The following is a 22,534-nucleotide window of genomic DNA, read 5'->3' as shown; positions in this document are numbered from 1 at the left end:
CCCAAAGCCATGCCTCCCGGGGCCCTTGTCTCCAGCTGCTCGGGCCGGCTTCCCGGAGGATACAGGATGAGTCATCAGGCCTCAGGAAAGATCTGTCAGAAGGGGAGCACCGGTTATACTTTGCCTGCAAGAAAGTGATCAGCATTAAACACCTAGACTGGTGGACGCCGCTCTGACACCCTGGCGTAATGGAGGCTATCCCGACACCCCTGATAGTGCGGCGCAGGACCGCAATTGGCGACCGGCTTGTCCCCTTCAGGGGGTAGACACTACGATAGTTACTATGGTGGATATTTATCTCCCAAGTAGGGTAGAAAGTAGTTATCCGGAATAAGGCCTAGTAAGTCGGTGAGATTTCAGATATTTGTACATTATGATAACTTGTATGTCAAGCTACGTATGGCCCTATAAATATGAGCCATGGTCGCCTGGGCTAAAAAGAAGGCCGAAGACCGCAGAAAGACACAGAGGTGATAAAACACTAAGTCACGCTGTAATACTCTCCCCGAACCGATCTATTTTTCCTATCATCAATACATTCGTGGTGTTCCTTCCTCTTAAATTTTGTCTCCAAGCTTAAATCTCCTCCTTAGAAGAAACACTCGCCGTACTTGCTGGAGCAAGACGAACTCTTGCTCTAACAGTTATTATTTTTGCAATTTTTCCATAAAATAGTATTAATAAAAAATTCTAGTTTTTACTCTACGCCATTGAATAAGTCAGTTGATTTTGTCTTTCCAAAACTAATGAACTTTAATTGGGGAAAAAAGAGAAAAGGCACGAACAATTTGCAGTTTTGCACACATGAATATATATAACTGGATTATAAAACCTGCATGACAACACAAGATTGCAAAGAAATCAGGCTTCACTTACTACTACCTTTCATGTTTCCAAGAAGTGGACAAAATCTGCAAGCATCTCTGGCTATTACATACTGGCCGATCGAGTAACATCTCTCAAGAACAAGAATTTGCTGTTTCATAATAATATCACGATAAGGGTAGGAACTACGCATATATATTGTATATTCACAAGACACTGGAAGCAAACAGCACAACATTTGCAGCGGTACATTATAATAGTGACAACTACTACCAAATCCTTATCTTCATTTTGTTAAGCTAGAATAAAGCATAAGTAATTTCTTTTACACTTTCCCCCCTCAACTTGCAGTACAGGTTGTCCAACATGAAGCAGGAAATTAGTTTCGCTCTGCTCGTGTCGTGGGCGGCTCGCTCTGCCTCAACTGCAGCTGCAGCCTCTCTCAGTTCGTCCCTCCAGGCTGAAAACCAGAGCATGAGCAGAGGGAGAGGAAGCACGTCCGAGTTGCAGCTTCAGGCTCTGCTCTACCTGCAACTGCAACTGCACACCCAAGTACCCAACTCGATGTGAGTTGTGATCAGCACTCAGCAGCGACGGAGTTCATGGGGGACAAGACCTGCGTGCTCACCTGCTACTCCTGCAACAACTTCCGAACTGCAGGGCACCTTTGCCACCCACCAGCCATCAGTCCGGGCATCTCTCTTTCTTTTTTAAGGGAAGCTTTATTAATTCTTACTCATATCAAGATGATATAATGTATAATAATTTACTTTCGGTATAAGAATGTACACAGCCAAATAAAAGGAAAAAAAACAAGAACAAAGCTAAAACAAAAGAGAACATGTTTTCAATATTATGGTGGTGGAGCTTTAATGCGAAGATTAGAGCACCACCCAAATCGAATAAAAAGCTCCCTAGCCGCTTGCTCCAAATGTGCAAATTCAGATGTAATAAACTAACGATGTTCCTATCGTTGCATCACTGATCACATACGAAGCAAATATGTACAAGTAAATATAACCTGCAAATGGTGAGCATGTTTCTTTTGTTAAAAACAATATCATTCCTGCATAGGTCTACTCATAGGCAGCCCAACCTAGCCTAGCCCGACCAATGCCCATGGCTGGACTCGGGCTTAAAAAATATGTCTAAAACCCAAAAGCCTAAGCCTAGCCCAAAAAAACCCGATGTCGGGTTGGGCTCGGGCCTAGAAACCCATCCTAGTGTCAGGCTTAGGTCGGACTCAGGCTTGTGATTTTGCTATCCGGCTTTTAAAGCTCAGCTTGGCCCGGTCTTTGAATAGATATATCTCCTGTATAACCATAGCGACTAATTAAAAGAGATCGCTGTCAGTAAAATATTAGCTTTCAAATTTTTATTAAGACCACACCTGCATCATCACCGGATAGATATCACAATCAGGTTGATTCGGTCTGGTTGCTCCTCCTAATCCGCGGCAGGATCGTATGTATACCCCACTGTGTTTCACACAAAGAAATATCAAGAACATCTTCCTCTTCAGAAATACCTGATAGGGTAAACAATACCAAGAACTGAGAAGCGTATCCTGTCCGATGCTCGACCATGACTAGACCAAAGCAATTTGCTGTTTTACAACACAAACAAACAGAACTGGTTAACCGACCTTCAAACACATTATTGTCAAACCGCAGCAACAATATTAATTGTACAACCCCTATGGTAATTACAGAACAGGCAAACAATTCTATGGCCACAAGCTTACATGTTTCTCTTGTACAAAACAAAGACAAATTATTGGGGTTTTCCACAGCTACTGGTGACCACTTCTTCGCCTATTACACCACATCACAAACATAAACTGTAGGCTGCGCCTGACCATGGCAATTGCTGGTTCTCTATTCAGGAAACAGCGCATCCATATCAGCCTGCATGCACCATCTCACTAAAGTTAAAAAAAAAATCTTCGTTTTAATCAAAGTGATTCGGTTAAAAGGGAAAGGAAAAAAAAAGACCTATTTACCTTGCAGAAGATTCAGCAAAGCCTTCCTCTACCAATGATGATTGCTTGACGCTGACAATGTGAAATGTATGGATCTAAATGCTTTAGAACTATACACTCCTATCTGCTTCAAAGGTTTATCATATACTCATTGTTGTCACTAATTGTAGTAAAATCAGCAGGATTTGGTTAGTCTCACAATGTTGACGGAAGAGAAGATGTCTTCTATGAATAAAGTGCGGCAAAAGTCTCTTCTACAGAGGAGACTCAAGCTTGGAAAAAAAGTGAAGAGGAGGGAGAACCAAAAATATGTTGGTAGTAAAAAAAAGATTGCATCTCCTTGTTTGGTGGCTAAGAGTTTGTATTTATAGTGTCATTTAAGGTGTAAATATACAGGTATACCCTTACAGAGATATGGATACAAGCTATTACTACACCGTAGGGAACTAGGACCAGCGGAATCACACAGCCCGAGCCTAGGTAGAATACTTTTACTCTGCTCAAAAGATATTATCTACTATGATAAATACAATAGTGCAAATAGCCCTAGGAACGTAGTACCCAGTCAATCGTTAATTGTGGAGCTGCATTATCCCAGGTGTCAGAGTGGCCTCCACTTGCATCGGGAGGTCAGGGTGACCACCACTTGCACCGGTATTAACTGTTGATCATTTCGTGTCAGGCCAATCGCCTTTGGTGTTCTCCTTTTGATGATATTCTCTCCGGAGGCCAGCTTCTTCCCCTGTCTTGAGAGGCGGTAGCCTGAGGGGTTCACGGCCTTCGGAAGCCTCTGCAGGAAATCCAGGGCCCAAGAGCTCCGGCAAAGCTCTTGACGGCATCCCCTTAGTATTATCTGTGGGCTAGGATATTTCCCCCAATAGTACCCCCTCATTTGTTGGCCCAGAGGCGTAGAGGCATTGGAGCCGAAGGCTGTTTGAAGCCCTACAACGGTCAGAGCAAGCTCTTCATCTTCTCTGATGGTGAGCCTCTTTTCGCCATTTGAACCGTCATAATCGAGATCGTATGCAGAGGCAAGATATCCCCCCCCCCTCATTTTTTTGGCACAAGTACTTAATAGCACGTGGTAACGTCAGTGTGTCTGATGGGATAATGCACTAATTCTCCTGGGGTCTTGTGCCGGTTTGCCCTTGCATGCGCCAAAAGGGATTCAAATAGTAAATGCGACGGGATGTGTATGCAGAAAACTAGGGTGCTACCATAGGGAGTTACCGCGTGTGCGCGGATTTGACCGGGATGTGGCCACGACCCCTTAGAATAATATTTGGAAAGGCCGTGGGACGGCACCTGTGGCTGTTCTGTTTCCTTCCCTAGGTGTACGCAAATGATTGGCCCAGCTATAAAAGCTGAGGTCTACCCAGTTGATCTTTCATTGTTATGTAAGGGAGCAATTCTTCTTTGGCTTGATCATGGCGTCCTCCTCATCATCATCGAAGATGTCGATGATTTTGTCTGGCTTGACTGGGGCGGGGTTACCTTTGGTGCTGTCAATAGTTTCGCTTGTTGTGGTGCCTCTGGGGGCGAGTGGTACTGCGAGCATGCTTGCAAGGTAGGAGCTGACAACCATCGTGCTTCCATCCTTGCAGAGAGAGCTGCCCCCCCCCCCCCCCCGCCACTCCATCTCAATCTCCAGTCTGATTAGTCGCTCTAGTCAAGATTATCAATATCTCTGATGATGGAGAGTAGGTCAACTAGGATCTTTTGGAGAAGGAGATCTATGAGGAAGAGAAGGTGGAAGCGAAGAGGCAGCCTAGGCGGAGAAGAAGAAGGCCAAGGAGGAGGGAGAGAAGGCCGTGGAGGAGTCCTCTTCGTCCTCATTCTCGTCCTCTGACAGCGCGGGGGCTGGCTACTCCATCAACTTTTGTCATGGTAGGCCGCAAATGAAGCGCCACTGTTAGAGCTTGTAGTTTTTTCCCCATCCTTTGTTAGTGCTTTTGGTCCCGAGTAGTCCAGATACTAGGAACTCAGGAAGGCATGTAAGCATTTTTTAGATGTGAAATTTATTAATATAACCAAGTCCTTGGGTCCCCTTAGTGTGTTTTTTTCTTTGATCGAAGTCTATGGCGATCCTCCAGGCATGCAGCCAGACATGTTTTATTTTATGTGCACCTAAGCTCCAGTGCCTCACCTTCTCCAGCCCCCTCGCATGTAGCAGTTGTTAATGGTCAGAGAATGCGATTGTAGGTAATTTTTAGTGCTTTAGGGGTGACTAGAGTAACAAAGTCTTACACAAGTTTAGGCCTCAGTGCAACCGAGGTAGGTGTCATCGACGTGCGGAGGGTTTGGACCCTGACGCCTTTGGCGGAGGATATTGACCACGTTGTTCCTGGCAAAGGAGGTGTAGCCGATAGTGGGGCCATGTGACGAGTTCTCTAATAGAGGCGAGGTAGTTTTGGAGCCTAATGGTGGTAGATGGAGGCAAAGCCGACGATTAAGGCCGAGGGAGGCAGTTTACGACCCCCACAGCCCTAGCCACCACTAGGCTCCACATGATACAAATATTCTTCTATCTGATGCTGGTGTAGACTCCTCTTCAAATTTGTTCTAGATTTCTGACTCAAAGCAATCTATTTGAAGCCCAACGGCAGTTGGAGGAGGTGAAGCTGATGACTAGGCTGACAGAGGCAGTCCGCGACCCCCTCGGCCCTTAGCCACAGTGAGACTCTGGAGGCAAGGCCATCTGGAGCCCTGCAGTGGATGTCAGAGGTGAAAACGATGGCTAGGCTAAGGGAGGCACTCCGTGACCCCCTTGGCCCTTAGCCGTGGTGAGGCTCCGGAGGTAGGGCCATCCGGAGCACAGCGGCGGTTGCCGGAGGTGAAGCTGATGGTAAGGCCGATGGAGGTAGTCTACGACCCCCTCGACCCTTAGCCATGGTGAGGCTCCGGAGGTAGTGCTATTCGGAGCCCAGCGGCGGTTACTGGAGGTGAAGCCGATGACTAGGCCAAGGGAGGCACTCCGTGTCTCCGTGTCCCCCTCGGCCATTAGCCATGGCGAGGCTCTAGAGGCAGGGCTATCTAGAGCCTAGCGGTGGTTGCCAGAGGTGAAGCCAATGACTAGGCCAAAGGAGGCAGTACGTGACCCCCTCGGCCCTTAGCCGCGGTGAGGCTCCGAAGGCAAGGCCATCAGGAGCCCAATAGCGGTTGCTGGAGGTAAAGCTGATGGCTAGGCCAAGGGAGGCTCCTTAGCCCGTGGTGAGGCTCCTGAGGCAGGGCCATCCGGAGCCCGTGGTGAGGCTTGTCAAGCTGAAGCCTATGGTGAGGCTAAGGCAACCTCTTTGGTACTCGGTCAGCACCTTCGAGTTACCAGAGGGTTCTGTGCCTCTATGACAACGATCCTATGCCTTCAACTTGCTGGAGGGTTTTCCGTAGTTTTCCGTACCTCTACTACATCAAGGCTTTCGCCTATGACCTGTTGAAGGGTTTTCGGTACCTCTATGGTATCGAAGCTTTCACCTACGACATGTCGGAGGGTTTCCAGTGCCCTATGACATCGGGGCTTATCCCTATGACCCGTCAGAAGGTTCCTTTATACCTCTACAACATCGGGGCTTTTAACTATGACCTTCCGGAGGGTTTTCAATACCTCTAGAGCATTAGAGCTTTCGCCTACGACCTGTCGGAGGGTTTCCAGTACCTCATGGTATATGGGGCTTTCGCATATGACCTGCCTAAGGGTTTCTTTGTACTTCTACGACATCGAGGCTTTCACCTATGACATGTCGGAGGGTTTGCAGTACCTCTATAACAATGGGGTCTTTGCATACAACCTGTCGAAGGGTTTCTAGTACCTTTACGTTATCAGGGCTGATGCCTACAACCTCAAGGTTTCTTTGTACCTCTACGCCATTGGGGCTTTTGCCTACGACCTGCCAGAGGGTTTTTAATACCTCTACGGTATCGGAGCTTTCGCCTACGACTTGCTGGAGGGTTTTTTTTACTTCTATGACATCAGGTTTTTTGCCTATGACTTGTTGGAGGGTTTTTAGTACCTCTATGGTATCAGGGCTTTCACCTACGACTTTCTGGATGGTTTCTTTGTACCTCTACGACATCGGGGCTTATGCCTACAACCTGTCGAAGGGTTTTCAGTACCTCTACAACATCGGGGCTTTTGAGGGCCCCAACCGCTCTGGAGGCTTAGGTAGGGCCCCCTATATTGGAGGCTTGCCAGACTCTATTTATGGCTAGAGCCTTTTCACGACTCAGTCCTCATCCTGGTGTGTTGCACCGTTGGCGGGAGCTAAATGTGGCATAGCCGGTCGAGGGGGGCTCGGTAAGGCCCGATCGCCCACCTGGTGGCCTGCTGTAGGCTTGCAACTCCTGGCTTTTTCCCTTGCCAGGCATCCCATCTGCCTCTTGAGGTAATCTTCACGGAAAGCTATGAGGGTTCAACAGTCATCTGTATTGTGGTCACATCGGAGTCCATGCAGGATGCACCAGTGCCCTTCCAGTGGTTCTGAAGCTTGTGGTCGGTGCCAAGGATGTCGGCGGGATCTGCGCCCCTAGGACAGGTGGTCTCCCCGGAGCTTGCTTCCACTTGGGGACATCGTCAGGGCTGCCGGTCGACCAGGCTATCGGAGGACACTGGCTCGACAAAGGTGCACTGGGCATCGTCACAAGAGGGGTCTAGGGGATTGGTAGCCATTAGAGTGTTTTTGAACTGATCAGGTATCTGGGTTTACCCGGAGACTCTAGGTAACACTTAGGCACTCAGCCGAAAGCACAAATCCTGAGCTTGCCTGGAGGGTCCGGATGCTCCAGAACCCAGAGGGTCCAGATGCTCTAGAACCTGGAGGGTCTGGGTGCTCCAGAACCCAAAGTATCCGGACTAACTCGGAGACTCTGGGATTAAAATTAAACCCCAACCAAGACCCCGTCCCGGAGCTCTACCCGGACACTCCAGGCAAGACATCAGAATCCGGAGTATCTGGGCAAACCCGGAGACTCTGGTTCAGACAACACTTCCCTTTTTCCCGGTGTCTATGGGTGATTGTGTCTCTCAACTTTTGGTTCTAAAAGGATACTTTGAGTACTGAGACATCATCAAGCCTATCATTACGCATCCCTCTTGATAGTACGGCATTCCTAAACTCAAATTCAACAAAAAAAGGGATTAAATCCTATTGAGTAACTACATGTCGCTTCTCTATTCTTTTTTAAGGATGCCAACGTCGTTTAACTTCTCCAAATAGACTTAAAACCTGTTCATAACCTCAGTAAACTCATTAGTCCCTTAATTGTTTATCATCAATTAGCCAAAACCCACATGGGGGGCCTAGATGCACTTTCAGTACTACTATTCTCACCGAATCATCCGGTGCTAATAGCTTTTTTGAGTCATTAGAAAAACAGTTAGCTGGTGGGTTTGAGGCTATAAATACATCTCCACTCAGTCATTTGACGTGTAGCATGCTGCAGGAGTCTAGAGAAAGCTCATACACACTTGAGAAGACATTCAAGCCACCAAAATGCTTAAAGCGATCAAAAGTCTAGACTGCAGGAGTCTAGTCCGAACGTCTGCATTTGGCTCCAGCAGGAGCAGTATCGCTCTCTACAGTGCTACATCCGAAGATGAATAGTGATATGGAAGAAGCAAATTTGCTATTCCCTCTCCATCCCTTAATACTATTCACAGAGTATGTCTGTGGGTCCAAGAAAAGGAGGAGAGTAATGGAAGGTAGAAAATAAGATAGCTGCTAGAGATGAAAAAATACGAGATGGTGTAATAATATTAGGGGATATTGTAATAGTGTTATAGAGGATAAATTTTTAAGTATCTGCTGGAGATGATCTAAATATTAGTGAGAATGAAGCAGAATAACTAGCTATGTATTAATTATGATTAGATGTTATTAGCTGTAATTATCTATTACTATAGGTAATTAGTGATGAATAGTGATATGTTAAGTTATAATTAATTATAATTAGTAAACATTAGTACTAATTCGAATAACTATCATCCTACAATGCCACTTGTCCCCACCGAAAGTTGCTAGTTTGTCGCTGTAAGGTCTGCACTGGATTTGGAAATCAGAGGGGACAATAACTTGTGAGTTGAGCTATAATAACTTACAGTCGGTTACAACGTTTTGAAAAAAATCAGGTGATCTCAATTCCTAAGCACTTCCCCCCCTTCACTTGGCATATTTTTCGTTTATTTTATTAATTCCAACGTCCTTGCAGCCTCTTTAAGTGGCAGCAGCGACTTCACGAATGATTGAATTTGCTGTGACAATAAAGGACGATAACAAGGGTTGAATTTTACTGAAAAAAACAATCGGCGTTTGGAAAGGAGTAACGAGACTACGCGAGGCCGAATTCACGAGCATCATGGTCAAACTAATTGGGAAGGGTGAGTTTTCTGGTTTCAATACATGCCCCAATTCCAAGTCGCCGCGGGCGCTGCGGTCCCCCGCGCGATCACCTGACCAGAGCTCGTCTCCCACCTAGCACGAACGTGCGTACCCGGCCGGCGGTACCATAAATAAACCACGACGCTACCGGCCTTCTCCCTCCTGGATAGCCATGCATTCTCAAACGCCGGTGGCCAAGAACAAGACCAGCCCATGCCGGGGCCGGCCGACGCCAGCGGCGGCTGCGGCAGACCGCCACGAGGAGCCAGCACGGCACCTGCACGCCACCCCTCCTCCACCGCCGCAGCACCCGCTGACACCAAGCGCGCCCGCTGCTACGAGCGCCACGGACAGCAACGGGAAGGCCGCGGCCAAGAAGCGCGGCGTGCAGAAGCTCCTCAGGTCGGCGTTCAAGCGCGGGGAGCACGCGCCAGGTGCGTCCAGTCGCACCGGATCAGGAGGCCACGCGGGCGAGGAGGCTCAGGACCTCAACTGGTTTTCCTCGTCGTCCGCTAGCGGGAGCAGCGGGAGGAAGGGGCACAAGGCCGGTGGAGGAGGGGGCGATGACGGCTCCGCCGACAGCGACCGCTCCAGCCATGACAGCAGCCTCGAGTTCGAAGGTGCATACTCATAACTCTCTCTCACACACGCACATACGAACGCACATTATCATGCATGACAAATTTTAGTAAAAATTAATTACGCTCTTCAACTAGCTCTACTCTCTTCATTTTATTTTCCTATATAGTATGAAATAATTTGATTTTTCATGAAAATTAAGCTCTTGTCCACAGCTAGTGTAGTGATTAGGAGTCGAAATGTTGGTGCCGCATGGATGTGCAGTTGTAGGTACATAAGGATATCTTCAAAGCTAGCTATGTACATAGGATGGATCTAAGGGGTTGAGGGGGCTCCAACCCCTACTGTTTTGCAGTCGATAGAATCCCTTTCCTAGACCTCTACCCTCCCCGGTTTTTTTCTTTTTTGGTGGTGAGTGGCAGACTGGCATTAGCATTGTTGTCGATGTACCACCGTAAGGCACCGCTTGGGATTGGAGAAATTTCTCGTAATGCATATTCATTGAAATTTCTACGTTGCAAACAGACTCATCTTAGGTTGTTCAAAGATTGGTAATATGATTCCCAACATATAGAGCGAGTTGAATAATAGTTTTGAAGTTGTCGAGCCTAGGGACAATACTGAAATATAAAACTCATTTCTATAAAACGGTCGGTTACATTAATAACATTATGAGATAACCAAATAGCAATATAATGGGAACATAATTAATACTTTTTTGCTTCTTTGCTTCTTTTTTATAGATTGGAATCGTGGCGGCTTATTAAGCTTATTGTCATATTTCCTGTATCCTCGATCGCATATACATGTAGCATGGGCATATGAATTGAATAACGGTAGGCGAAAGCACCAAGATAATTCTTTTTCTCCAAGTAGGGATGTTCTTCAATCAATTTCGGTATCAGTGCATATGTGTTCTTTCTGCAGATCCATATGAATTTATTTGATTAGATCGTCTCTATTTTTAATGTAAGTATGATGATGACTTGAGTAGTGGCCTTCATGTCTGTTGAACAAAAAGAAAAGGAAAACAGTAATAAAATATTGAGAGTCCAATTTCTTTTATGCCTCTAACTATACTCTAGAACAATAAGGTACAGAGCAACCGCTTGGGACATATTTATGGTCCAGTCTGCTTTGCATGTTAATAGTCTAAAAAATACGGGATTTGCTATATTTTGTCCATGTGATTTGAAGCATCTCCACACACCCGATTTTCTCTTCCTCATCTTCACCCTCTTCTAAATCTTCTCCATCTTTAGCAAAACTCTGAGATGTTATGGTATAGGGAGGGGCTTCTTAGGCGAACTTCAACAAGTTAGGGTTAGGGATTAGAGGGTTTGGGGATTGGGATTTCACAATGTCTCCAGGTTTAGAGGGAGTTGTTTAGGGAGGAAGGCCAGCCTAGCGGTGAAGGTGTTGGTGGATGGGTGGTGAGGCTACGAGGATGTTGCCGATCGGGGTGGTGGAGGATAGCCGGTAGGGTGGGGCGGGGTGGGGTGGGGCATCAAAACGAGAGGGGTCAGCGTGCAGGCGGGCTATGACCACGGATCTAGCAACATGAGCCACCGAAGATGGGTACAAGAGGGCAGGGGTGAGCTCACCAGCAGCGGAAGAGATCGAGAGAAGGAAGGAGATCGAAGGGAGAAAAATATCGGGAGGAAGAAAAAGGTCGACTGTTGGATTGAGATGAGGAGGAGGATCCGACGGCTCAAAATTTGTGTGTTTCAGCCCCAAAACACCGAGTGATGAGTAGACTGGGCAAAAAATATTATATACATATTCACTTTTTAAGGGCCACGATATGTGATAAGATGTTACGTGGTCTCAAGAAAATATATATATAGTGATAAACAGTAAGCTTAGGCTTTGTGCTCTTTTTATGCATCACTACGTTTTTTCTAGGAAAATCAACGGTGAGCTTTTTCACCCCGCCTGAACTTTACTAATATGAGTTGACCAGGGATCAAATTACAGCTAGGAATAGAGGCATAAGATTTTAGTGGTATGTCCTATAGGATATTATAGAGATGATTGTATCACTTATATGTACTTTATGAATAATTTGTTATTTCGTTTCTTGAATAATCATTATAGATATTTCTTAGCAAGCATGTAACTTGCTAGTCATTGTTTGATTAATATTCTATATAATGCCCGGTCTCTATCATTATATGGAATAGTAATGATTCGTAGATCACCACATGTATGGATTGATAATTATGTTTCACTGATCATATATAGAGATATCAAATCAATGATGTTGACATATGTTAGAGAATATGATCTTAGATTGACCTGCTCTGAGACATTATTGAGATTGTTACGTTTACATGTGCCATTAGCCAGTTACGTATGAACATATGAGATCATACACTTAACGGGTAGGGACACTAATTCAGATTGGATCAATGCTGGGTTTTGTATTTTACGTGAGGAATTAGAGTTCTAATAGGCCTCAAGGTAGAAGCTCACTGCTGGACTCTATATAAAGAGAGGCGAAGGGCTGAGAAGAAAAAATGCAATTGAGCACCACAAACGAAGATAATGTTAGTGGCTCAGTAGCAGTAATACTTGGATGTCATTTAAGCTTGCTCAAGTCACAAACGAATGTTGTTTTGCTTATCAAACGGTTGCAAGCATAACTTTGAAAATGTTATTATATATTTATAGACACTGTATAAAAAAAATTATTAATGACGGATGATAACCAATATTAGTGACGGTGATAACCATGATCCGTTACTATTGACCGAACATTAGTGATAGGTTGTAATCTTAACCTGTCACTAATGATCGAGTAATATTTTCCGTATTTTTTGACCCAAAAAAAATCAAAAAAATATTTTTCTCACCGAGCCATTCCAACACATGCCCATCCCATATACCTCATAGGTCACTTTTTTCACATTATCTTCAAGTTTGTGATCCATGGAAATCGAACCCGCGACCTCCTCCTTGCATGTGTAGCCACCTTACTACCTCTACTATCATGGAGTTATGATAGAAACTGGACATTTTATTCTTTTAACCTTCTTTGCTGAAGGTTATTAGTGACGCGTCATAATCATTACCCGTCACTAATGACTAATTTTGCCAAATTTTATTGAGGGTTATAACTTGATAGGTGATCCGGAGCGTATTCGATAAAACGGGTATAACTTTTGCATACGGACTCCGATTTTAACGTTTTTTTGACTCTACGGACATATAAAGAAAAGTTATATCTGTTTCCCCCTAACTTTGTCAAATTCAAAGAATTTTTCAAGTACAAAAACGGCTTGGAAGATTGAGTTCTCGTCCCCGAAAGTTTCTGCACCGTTTTCAAAATACGTGTTTGTGTCCATAGCCACCACACCTTACATTAAAGTTGAGCAGAAATGTATAATAGTTTCTATTCTAGCGCTACCGAGGTGAAAAAAGATAAGAGAAAAATAAAATAAAAATAAAAAATATTTACAAATACTGTCATTGGTGACTGGAGTTGGTCATTAGTGACGGACTACAAGTTGATCCGTCACCAATGACTGGCATAGCACGACTCGTCACTAATGAGTGTATCATTAGTGACATGTCAAGTTGTGACCCGTCACTAATGACTAGTCTAGAACGATCTGTCACTGATGATCTTATCATTAGTAACAGGTCACAACTTAACTCGATACTAATTATTGGCCTAGGACGACCTGTCACTGATGATCTTATCATTAGTGATGGGTCACAATTTGATCTATCACTAATGACTGATCATGTTGCGACCCGTCACTAATGATCACACATTAGTGACGGGTCTATATCTGGTCCTGATCAGAAGGGACATTAGTGACGCGTCCTTATTGGATCCATCACTAATAGAACATCAGTAACACGTGTTAAGTAGATGACACTAATATGGTGTCTTCTTTGTTGATAAACGTAGTGAGAACAAACAAAATTAGTATATGATAGCACATATTTTGAGAAAAATATACAATATCATATAAAGACTATATATTATGCCATATTAGAAAGGAACATCAACCAAAATTATAATTTGACAGCGGTATCCCAAAATGATATTTAAAGAAACAATGACTAGTATGTGTATTATGATAAAAAAGAATGAGCTATATTAAGTAATGAAGATATACATTAAATTAGTTAGAGGAAAATTCTTGGTGTAGTACAATAAAATAACATCATGTTTCAGTGCTAAATGTCAGTATCATCAGAGCAACAAAAAAAAAATGCCAACAGCCACATTACGTGGATGTTGTTTTCTAATATATATACTTTTGCAACATTGTCGAGCCAGATTGTAGAAACTAAAATTATTATTATCATTCATCGTGCAAAAACATGCGCCACTCGATCTCAGCCTCTCTTAATAAGGCTTCTGCGTGCGTAGACCGATGTAGGAAAACCACCAGATTGCTTTGGCTCTACGCAGATCTGAATTTCAGTTAACAACTTATGCACAGGTACAGTACAATGTTTTATATTTGACATTGTTTCTTCCCCTGAGGACTTACTTACAGGTATTGTGACATTTCTATCGTGCATTGTGCTCTTGTCCCTCTCCTTGGCTGGAATGCATTATGCATGGCATGATTGCTCTTCAACTTCTTTGCCACCAGCTATATTTGATTACCCCCAAGGATAAAGAAAAGGAAGGATATATCGAAAAGCGCTAGATCTTCTGTTGGATCCCAGCAGATTCCTTGGAACGATAGCGAACTATCATGGCGGAACATTTCCAGCTATGAAAATGAAACTGAAGAGGACCACTTACATGCATGTCTTGAGCTACGAGAGCTTGAGAAGGTCATAGGATCAAAGTCCAAGGCTGCATTATTCCCAGTTAGCCAATGATCAGCTACTATACGTTAAGTAATTTGATGCTTGTTCCTGGATCCAAAGGTCTCATGAGTCATGAGTCCCATTCTTTTCTTCTTGTGGCATTTGTTTACCTCATGCATTTCCTATGTTGCAAGTTGCAACCAGTTTCTCACTTATAAGATTGCCCAGCATTAAGATCAAGGAGAGCCAACTAGTCGTATACTAAACTGCATAAGTTCGTCAACTCTCCACAGTTCCAATATACTACTACTGGAACAGTCATCACATCTGCATCTTTGCGCATATTTTCGTCGCATATCTGGTTGGTTCCCTGACTCTATGCAACCCAACCATGCTCCCGAAGGATCCAAGAACGCAAAGGCCGCAGCCGCGCTGCGCAATGCGAAGATCGGCACCTCCTACGAGGCGTTCCCGTGGGAGAGGAAGATGACGGACTTGCTGCCGGTGCCCAACGCGAGCCGCTTCCTCTCCTTGCTGCTGCTTCCACGGGCGGCCGACGAGTCCCAGACCAGGTTCCACTGCCTGGAGGACACGCTAGCCAGGGCTGATGCCTGGCTCATGTCGTCCCAGAGCTCAGGTGTCCCTATCGTGCCCATGAATGTGCAGACTGAGGCACTGCTTACCAAGGTAAGTACGTCATTGTGCCCATGAGTATAACGATTTCAGCAAAACATTTGTAAGTTCTGTAGGTGTTACGGTGCATAGTTTTGGTCTTCTCTCATTATTCTAGTCTCTTAAGAGTGAATTAGGATGGTTCAGAAAGTAATGAAATGGCTGTGTAAATATGGCAGTAATTAAGCTTTGGCATTACATAAATGTTGAGACCAAAATGAAAGGAGTGTTTGATGTGTCCTTGATCTGTTCTAGATATCTGGGGATACCGCATTATCGACGGTCAATATGGGATCCCTAGGAGACCTTGCAAACTTGGCGACCGTGAGCCTCTACGGGTTTGAGGACTACCATGGCATCGACATTGGTGTTGTCAGGGCGGTTCGCCTGTGGTACGCTCCTGTGGCAGGGGAGCTGGCACTGCAGATCAAGCTGCAACCGGGTGACACCAGGCTTGGCTTCGCTATAAGTCGCACAGAAGAGGTGAGAACCCCTCACAAGCACTCAGTTTTCGGGCATGCTACAGTAGAATACACTGTGAACTGTCTATGTTAATTTGACCGATTAATCATGGATTCATGGTTTGAAATTATCTAGTGTCATACTTCCATTCTGCGGTCATTGTTATTACATCAATTTTTCTGATGTAATCAGCCTCTTAAATCTCTATTGATCTAAAAAAACTCAAATCAAACACTTAACATTAGTTACATTGCTTTAAGATTCATTAAACTTTTATAAAGAGATGGGCTGCTGTCACTACGAGTAATCACTGAATGATTGCTTTGCCGGACAAGCAGGGCTTCATCTACGTCTCCTCGGTGGCGGACGAGAGCACGCCGGGGGTAGCCTCGACCCGCTCCGGCCTTCTCGAGCTGTACCGCCGAGCGCGCTGCGCGTCCAGGCTCCTCGTCGTCTCACGTGTCGGCCGAGACAAGGTGCTCCCCTGGGCAGTCTCGACTGCCGGCGACGTCTGGTGCGCCGACACCGTCTCGCTCAGCCAGCGGCTGTCGCTGCACCGCTACGCGCTGCGCCCCGTCACGCTCGGCTTCCTCTTGTGGGAGCAGCTCACGGTGCCCGCCGTCCTCAGGAGCGCCGCGGCGGCCAGGACAGCGTCAGCGGCTCAGGCGGTCGTGCTGGCAGCGCAGGACGGCGACGAGGCGTCCTCCGACGAGATGGCGCTCGACGGCGACGGGCCGGATATCGTGCTCAGCAAGGATTCTGACGACTGCACGTTCAGGTTCCAGAACATCGGCCTCCCCGACAGCTGGCTGTGAACTGAAGCGCGCGAAATTGCAACGGCAGCCGTGTCTACGGATTCTATGTCCCAACGCTAGTTTAACTCTTCGAATAATTATCGTGGAATAATAGCTTATTAATTAACGAAACGGAAAATTTATTCATCAGTCGAATGAATTTTTTTTTTCTAAATCAGCATTCGCCTCACCGAATCCATCATGATTAGAACTTTGGCGCCTGTTTGGTTCGCGACTGCAGTTCTACACATCAGGCATACAAGTTTGACTGACTATGTTTAGTGCTTGGTTTGCTGTCGGTCATGGCATGCCAAACTTTCTCTTCGCTGGAGCCCGGCTATCACAAACTCAATTAGCAAATCTTGCCACGGTGGTGGCAAACGATTTGTTAAAAGGAAACCGTTGCAATGCAAGCCAAACTTTTGCCATAAAATTGTGGAAGGTAGCAACCAAACAAACCCCACGTTACTTCTCCGACACATCCGATGAACGGCGCCACCCCGGCCCGCGATCCGGCTGCTGCGAGCAAGGAAGAAGAGGCTTATAGGCAAAACCTGTTAAGCAAACCACAGGGTTGGTGAGACAAGTTAGAGACAAATGAATAATGCATTGGAGAGCTCAAACAAAAGCTGATGTTCCATAAACTCTTATGCACCTTCACGTGCAACAAGAGAATTTACAGAAGGATATCTCACCATGATGCGATTTGTGAGCAGTTACCGCGTCAGTATTCAACTCCAAAATTCAGATGGATCAACAGGGGTGGTCATCTGACTTTCAAGTCACAACGACTTATTGATCACACAAAGGGACACAATATGTCAGTTTGAGCCACAATGCTGCATCTAATGTACATTCATTCCCTCGCATATCACATCACATGTACCAGCCCAAACTTAGAAAATTTAGAATTTTAGACAAGCGAGGAAATAAGTAAAATAAGCCAACTAAAATTTTGCTTAGATGTAATTTTTTTCTTTAGTTTTTCTCTCACTGTGCTTGTTGTTTTCCTTTTTGCTTTGGTAGGTGCCTTGGTATTCCTTGGTTCCTATGGTTTTCCTAATTAAACCTTAATCAGGATATAATAGAAGCACTAGAAAAAAGTATTAAGCAATAGATAATAGGATAAAAGAGAAAACCCTGAAACTACCCTTGGGCCAAAATCCATTTCTCCCCTCCCTTGGCTTAGCTCCTTTCTCTCTTTTCTCTGGGCCAAAGTCTGTCTTTGCAAGTCGGCTGATCCTTCTATCTTCCCTTTTCCCTTCCACATGGACTGTTAACCAACGCCGAGCTGAAACCTTTTCTCCCACCCCGCCCCGGCCAAGTCCTTCCCGCGCTCCCCCTCTTCAAACCCAGCCGCACCCTTTTCTCCCTAACCGGGATATAAGTAGCCAGCCCAATCCATCTTTTTAGCCTCCAGCCCACGCGCACCAACCTACCAGAAGCTAGCAAACCGAGGCCCACTTCACCATGCGCTATTGGGCCCTAGGCCGGCTGCAACCCAATTGGCTGACTGCACCTGTTCCCTCTCCCTTCCCCTCGTAGACCACCATGGTCCACATGTCAAACGCATCATCCACCCTGGCCGATCCCCATCGTCACGATTATTCCCAAACCAACAACAAACCTTCACGAAAAATCTGACAAGGATTCAAAGGGGAGATCGTCTAGAAGAGGTTCAATGAACTCATGAAGGACTCCTCAGCCGAATTTGGTCTTTATCTCCAAGAATCCCATGTTTAAGCGAGGAAACCTATGTAGATTTTAACCTTGCCACCTCCAGACTCTCCTTAACCCTAACCGACCCCAGTCCTATCTGAAAGTGCATCTAACCCCTAGGTGTGGTTTTGATTATTAATGACAATATTTTGAGAATTGTTAGTAGGTTGTTCCATATCATGGAAAAGAGAGATGCATCAAGATGAATGAGCTCTAAGTGATGCTCGGGTAAGTCAATGACAATACCTATGGACTAACAATTATGTTGAGAATTGTTATTAGGTTATTTCATAGGAGATGCATAAATGATGAAGTATGGATTAATTGAGAAATATCATGAGTTCAAAGAATTGTATCAAAGTCATTGAGATCTTAGTGATGCTCACAAGAAGAAAGAAAAGCTCACTGAAGATTGGTGATAAGTGTGAATGCTAAGCTACTTGTGGAAATCAAGTAGCTAAAGGTATGTTATTGTTAATTGAGTTTATGGACTAACCCACGTGCTTTGTGCTTGAAAGTGGGTTAGGATTAGGATCTATAAGAAGGCATAAGTTGAATTGAAATCATATATGCCAAAAATGAAGAATAAGATTGGACTCCATATATGATAAAGTGAATTTATTGAAGATGTCAGATACAAAATGGTTTCTATGGCAAGACAGTGAAGGGCAAGCAAGACTCGGCTATGATGGACTATCCGGTGGTGAAGGGCAAGCAAATGACTTAGCGTCGAAGAAACAAAGCGGTGATGAAGAGCCAGTGAAGGCTTTGCCCCAATATCGTATGAGGCCATGGAAAACTATGGATAATTCACATCAATCACATGAAGAATCAAGAAAAGATGGAGTGACGATGATATAAAAGTTGACAACCCTCTAAAGTTTGAAGGAAAGAACCGATACTTGAAGGTATACAAAGGCTCAAAGTGGTTCAAATGTGTTTTATCTTTGAAGTTGAGTATAGGTATGTCGCGCTATTAAGAGGGATGCAACATTGAATAACTTGTCGTTTCTCAATGCTCAAGAGTTTCTAACAAACCCAAAGTGAGAGTTCGCTTTAGGAGCCCAGTGCCAAAAGTGTGGAAGTGTTTGAATTGGGTTTTGGAGAGTTCCTAGTTTTATCCTATGAGTTTAATATCATAAATTCAGTTGGAATGTGTAGTCCTCTGAATAAGCTTTTTATAGAGTTCAAAATCGTCAAAATCGAACTTCGAGATCAAAAGTTATGGTGTTTTCTCTTCGGTGACCTAGGTTGTTTTGTTAAACTGCGAAGACTCCGCACCTTTTTGCGGAGAGTCCGTATTTTTTATGGAGGATCCGTAAATTCTAGGTCTAACAGCTAGTTTTTTTAAACAGGGGTTTCTTGTGTTAAAGTCCAAAGGGTCCACAAATTTTTACAGAGATTTCGCATTTTCTCAGGTGTAACGGCTAGTTTTTGGGGGTTGGGTATTATACCCCCTCCTTTGGTTGCTGCTGGTGCCTCCACGAAATACCTCAAAGCCAAAGCTATTTGTGCTCTCTCCACTCTATTCTAGTGTGAAATTTGAGAAGAAAAGTGAGTTGGATTGAGAACTTAAAAGATTGAGTGTAAGTGAGCTAAATCCCATATTGAGCACCCAAGTTCATCAGCAAGAAATTTGTCGTCGCCTCTTGGAGCTTAGAGCTCCTAGGTGGCTAGGTGCACCGGCGAGCACCCATGGTTGTGGTGTGCTGCGAGAAAGTTTGTGAAGGCTTTAATTTCACCTCTACAAGGAAGAAATTAAGAGTGAAAGCCAAGCTCAAGAGTGATCAAGCTTGGAGAGGAAAAGGGTTGAGAGAGACCCGACTCAAGGTGATCGAGCCTCTCAACGGAGACGTAGGAACCTCTAGTGGAGGTGTCCGAACTTCGGGAAATTAATCGCGTGTCTCCTCTCTTTGTTTCTTGTTCTTCAGTTCTTGCCCTCTATTTATGCATATTGTTCGATCTACTTTCTTGTGAAGTTTCAGCTGCAGGTACTTGGTGAGATAGGTTGGAATACATCCACTAGTGCTGGATAATTCATGGATTTGATCCATGTTAAATTGCATAGGCATCTACTTAAGTTTTTTCTGAAATCTCTAGAGTATCCGCATATTTTTGCGGAACCTCCGTATATCTGCGGAGGTTCCGAAAAAATATGCGGATTGTCTGCATATTGCTAATCTGCTGCATTTAATTTGTAAAGTTTTTTAGGATATGCCTATTCACCCCCTCTATGTGACATCAGATCCCATTTCACTATCTCCCTCTCGCCCTTGGCCTATAAATAATGGCCTAGAACTCGACCCTAAGGCTTTCCGCCCTGACTAGACTCTATGTGCAAAGCTTCCGCCACCAAAACCGCTCCGCCGCTTGCCGAGTTTTCCTCGCCGACCAAGTAATTGGTTGCGCCCCTACGATGCCTCCTGACACTAGGTGTAGCTTCTATTGAGATTATAGGATGCCTCTTTGTTAGATTAGATCCAATCCATCCGATTGCGATCCAACGCCCCAGTTTTAATGAAGCCCTACCCAGTTAGCTTGCCACATCAACTACCACGTCACCACCTTAATCCGACATGGCAACCCAGTGGACAACACCATGTCAACCCTTTTGTCTATGTGGCATCCCAGTCAGCCTAATCACATCCTTTGCCACATCAGTATCATCCTATCACCATGTTAGTCTCCCTTGCACACATATCATCCTAGTTAGCAACCCAAGCATCAATTATTTAAGTTTCCTTGTTGAAATCATAATAGGCCTTAATGATGCAATAAAAAAGATTTTTGTATTAAATTAATTCTATTAATTCCAAAAAATCTTGGAAAATCCTAAATTGCTCTAAAAATGCCAAAAAGTCCTAATCACTTAGTTTCACCTATAATTAACATTTTCCCCTATTTTAATCTTTCAGAAGTTTGATCTTGTCAACCGTAGCTCTGATTTGATCGGTTCTTTTGCTAAAATTCTTAGAAAATCTTTTTGAAGTCCTAATCTTTCTAGTTAGGTTGTTTGTTTTATGTTATTTGGTTCTTTTCTATCTTAGTGTTTATTTGTTGTCTTTCCGCTTGTTTTCGCAAGTAGACGTCAAAATTCTGGAGGAATAGGAAGGATTGAAAGACCAAGACGTTGAAGATCTAACTGAGTATCGAGAAGGCAAGTTGTGTCCTTGACCACATTGATCTTATGTTTTAAAATATTTTGTTTTATACAATTGCATGCTAATAATACTGTCAAAAATCTCAAGTTAGGTTTTACCCTAGTTTTCTCTTAACATCCTTATCGCCATAGTTTTGGTTAGTTTATGGAAGGGTAGTTGATGCTTAGCGTTGCTTTTAGGATAGTGATAATGATAATTGTTCAACTAAATATGATAATGGTGTTATGCAACTATGATAAAAGTGATGGAATAATTTTTTGTTAGCAACATGAAAATAGGGTTTAAGAAAGTGTTTGGTGGAGACAGTGCAGATTGCACAGAAGGGTTTGTGGTAGAGTTGCTCAAATCGTTTAAGGACCAGTTTATTGTGCATTCGGACTGAGCTTTACAGTACAACCACGAGCCTGGTATGGAAAAGTTCTAGCCAATTAATTAGATATTTTTTTAAGTATAGTGCAGGCTAGTTGGTGGTATAGGGTCAAAAAGGTGAACTTTTTGAAACTATTTGGCATAAGAGGGAGCTGCCATAGTGGAGGGTGTACTCTCACGCCGGTGAAACCTTAGCGGCCATGCATATATTGAAAAATGCTTTGTAAATGTTTTGTAGTAGTCTCTCAGCGCACATCTCGAAAAGTGTGTAAGAAACTGACAAGTATCAACAAATGAGTTGATCATAACTTATAGATAAAGTATATAATCTCTGTAAAGTACAAAACTAATTAATAAGTCGTGTTCATGGTTAAGAGCAGCGAGGAAAGCCACGCGTTATTAGAACTTGATGGTTTGATCTTTTTGGTCAACGGTGGTGGTAGAAACTAGAGTTGACATGGTTTGATGGTGGTCAACCTTAAAGATGGAAATATTGGTTAAGGTGTTTATTTTTTATCGGCTATAGTGGTGAAAATCATAGTTGAGGTGGTTAAATCTTTGGTTAAGTTCAAAGGTGAAAATTTCAAGGTTATTATTTACTTTATTGTTATTTACTTAATTAATTACTCACTTTTCAACTATTTTAAAATAAAAGTTGCTTTTCTGCAAATAAACTATGTCAATTTTATCATTGTTTAAACCTACATATATATTATTTTTTTCCATAACTTACGAAGTACGACATATCTAACACTTACTATACCCAAACCACACTCAGTTAAGAAAGAAGTGCAATCTATAAAGATGTTCTCCGTCGATTGA

At 44.0% G+C, this 22,534-nt stretch overlaps 1 protein-coding gene across 1 annotated transcript; it reads left to right on the top strand.

Moving 5' to 3' along the window:
• Positions 1-9,349: 9,349 nt before the first annotated feature.
• LOC133896366 (uncharacterized) lies at positions 9,350-16,623 on the top strand. The gene is made up of 4 exons (XM_062336954.1): positions 9,350-9,797; positions 14,939-15,222; positions 15,463-15,690; positions 16,008-16,623. Exons 1-4 carry the CDS (start codon positions 9,350-9,352, stop codon positions 16,482-16,484), a joined length of 1,437 nt encoding a protein of 478 aa, XP_062192938.1. The 3' UTR covers positions 16,485-16,623.
• The last annotated feature ends 5,911 nt before the right edge of the window (positions 16,624-22,534 follow it).

The sequence above is a fragment of the Phragmites australis genome, chromosome 16 (assembly GCF_958298935.1).
Source record: "Phragmites australis chromosome 16, lpPhrAust1.1, whole genome shotgun sequence".
NCBI classification, from domain to species: domain Eukaryota; kingdom Viridiplantae; phylum Streptophyta; class Magnoliopsida; order Poales; family Poaceae; genus Phragmites; species Phragmites australis.
Note: the sequence above shows the minus strand (reverse complement) of the source record. Positions and strands in the feature narration are given on the sequence as shown.

Excerpts from the sequence above, each read along its gene's own strand:
- LOC133896366 (XM_062336954.1), top strand. The coding sequence starts at position 9,350 with ATGCATTCTCAAACGCCGGTGGCCAAGAACAAGACCAGCCCATGCCGG. Across the intron at positions 9,798-14,938 it reads CAGCAGCCTCGAGTTCGAAG|GATCCAAGAACGCAAAGGCC; the intron begins GTGCATACTCAT and ends ATGCTCCCGAAG. Across the intron at positions 15,691-16,007 it reads CTATAAGTCGCACAGAAGAG|GGCTTCATCTACGTCTCCTC; the intron begins GTGAGAACCCCT and ends CCGGACAAGCAG.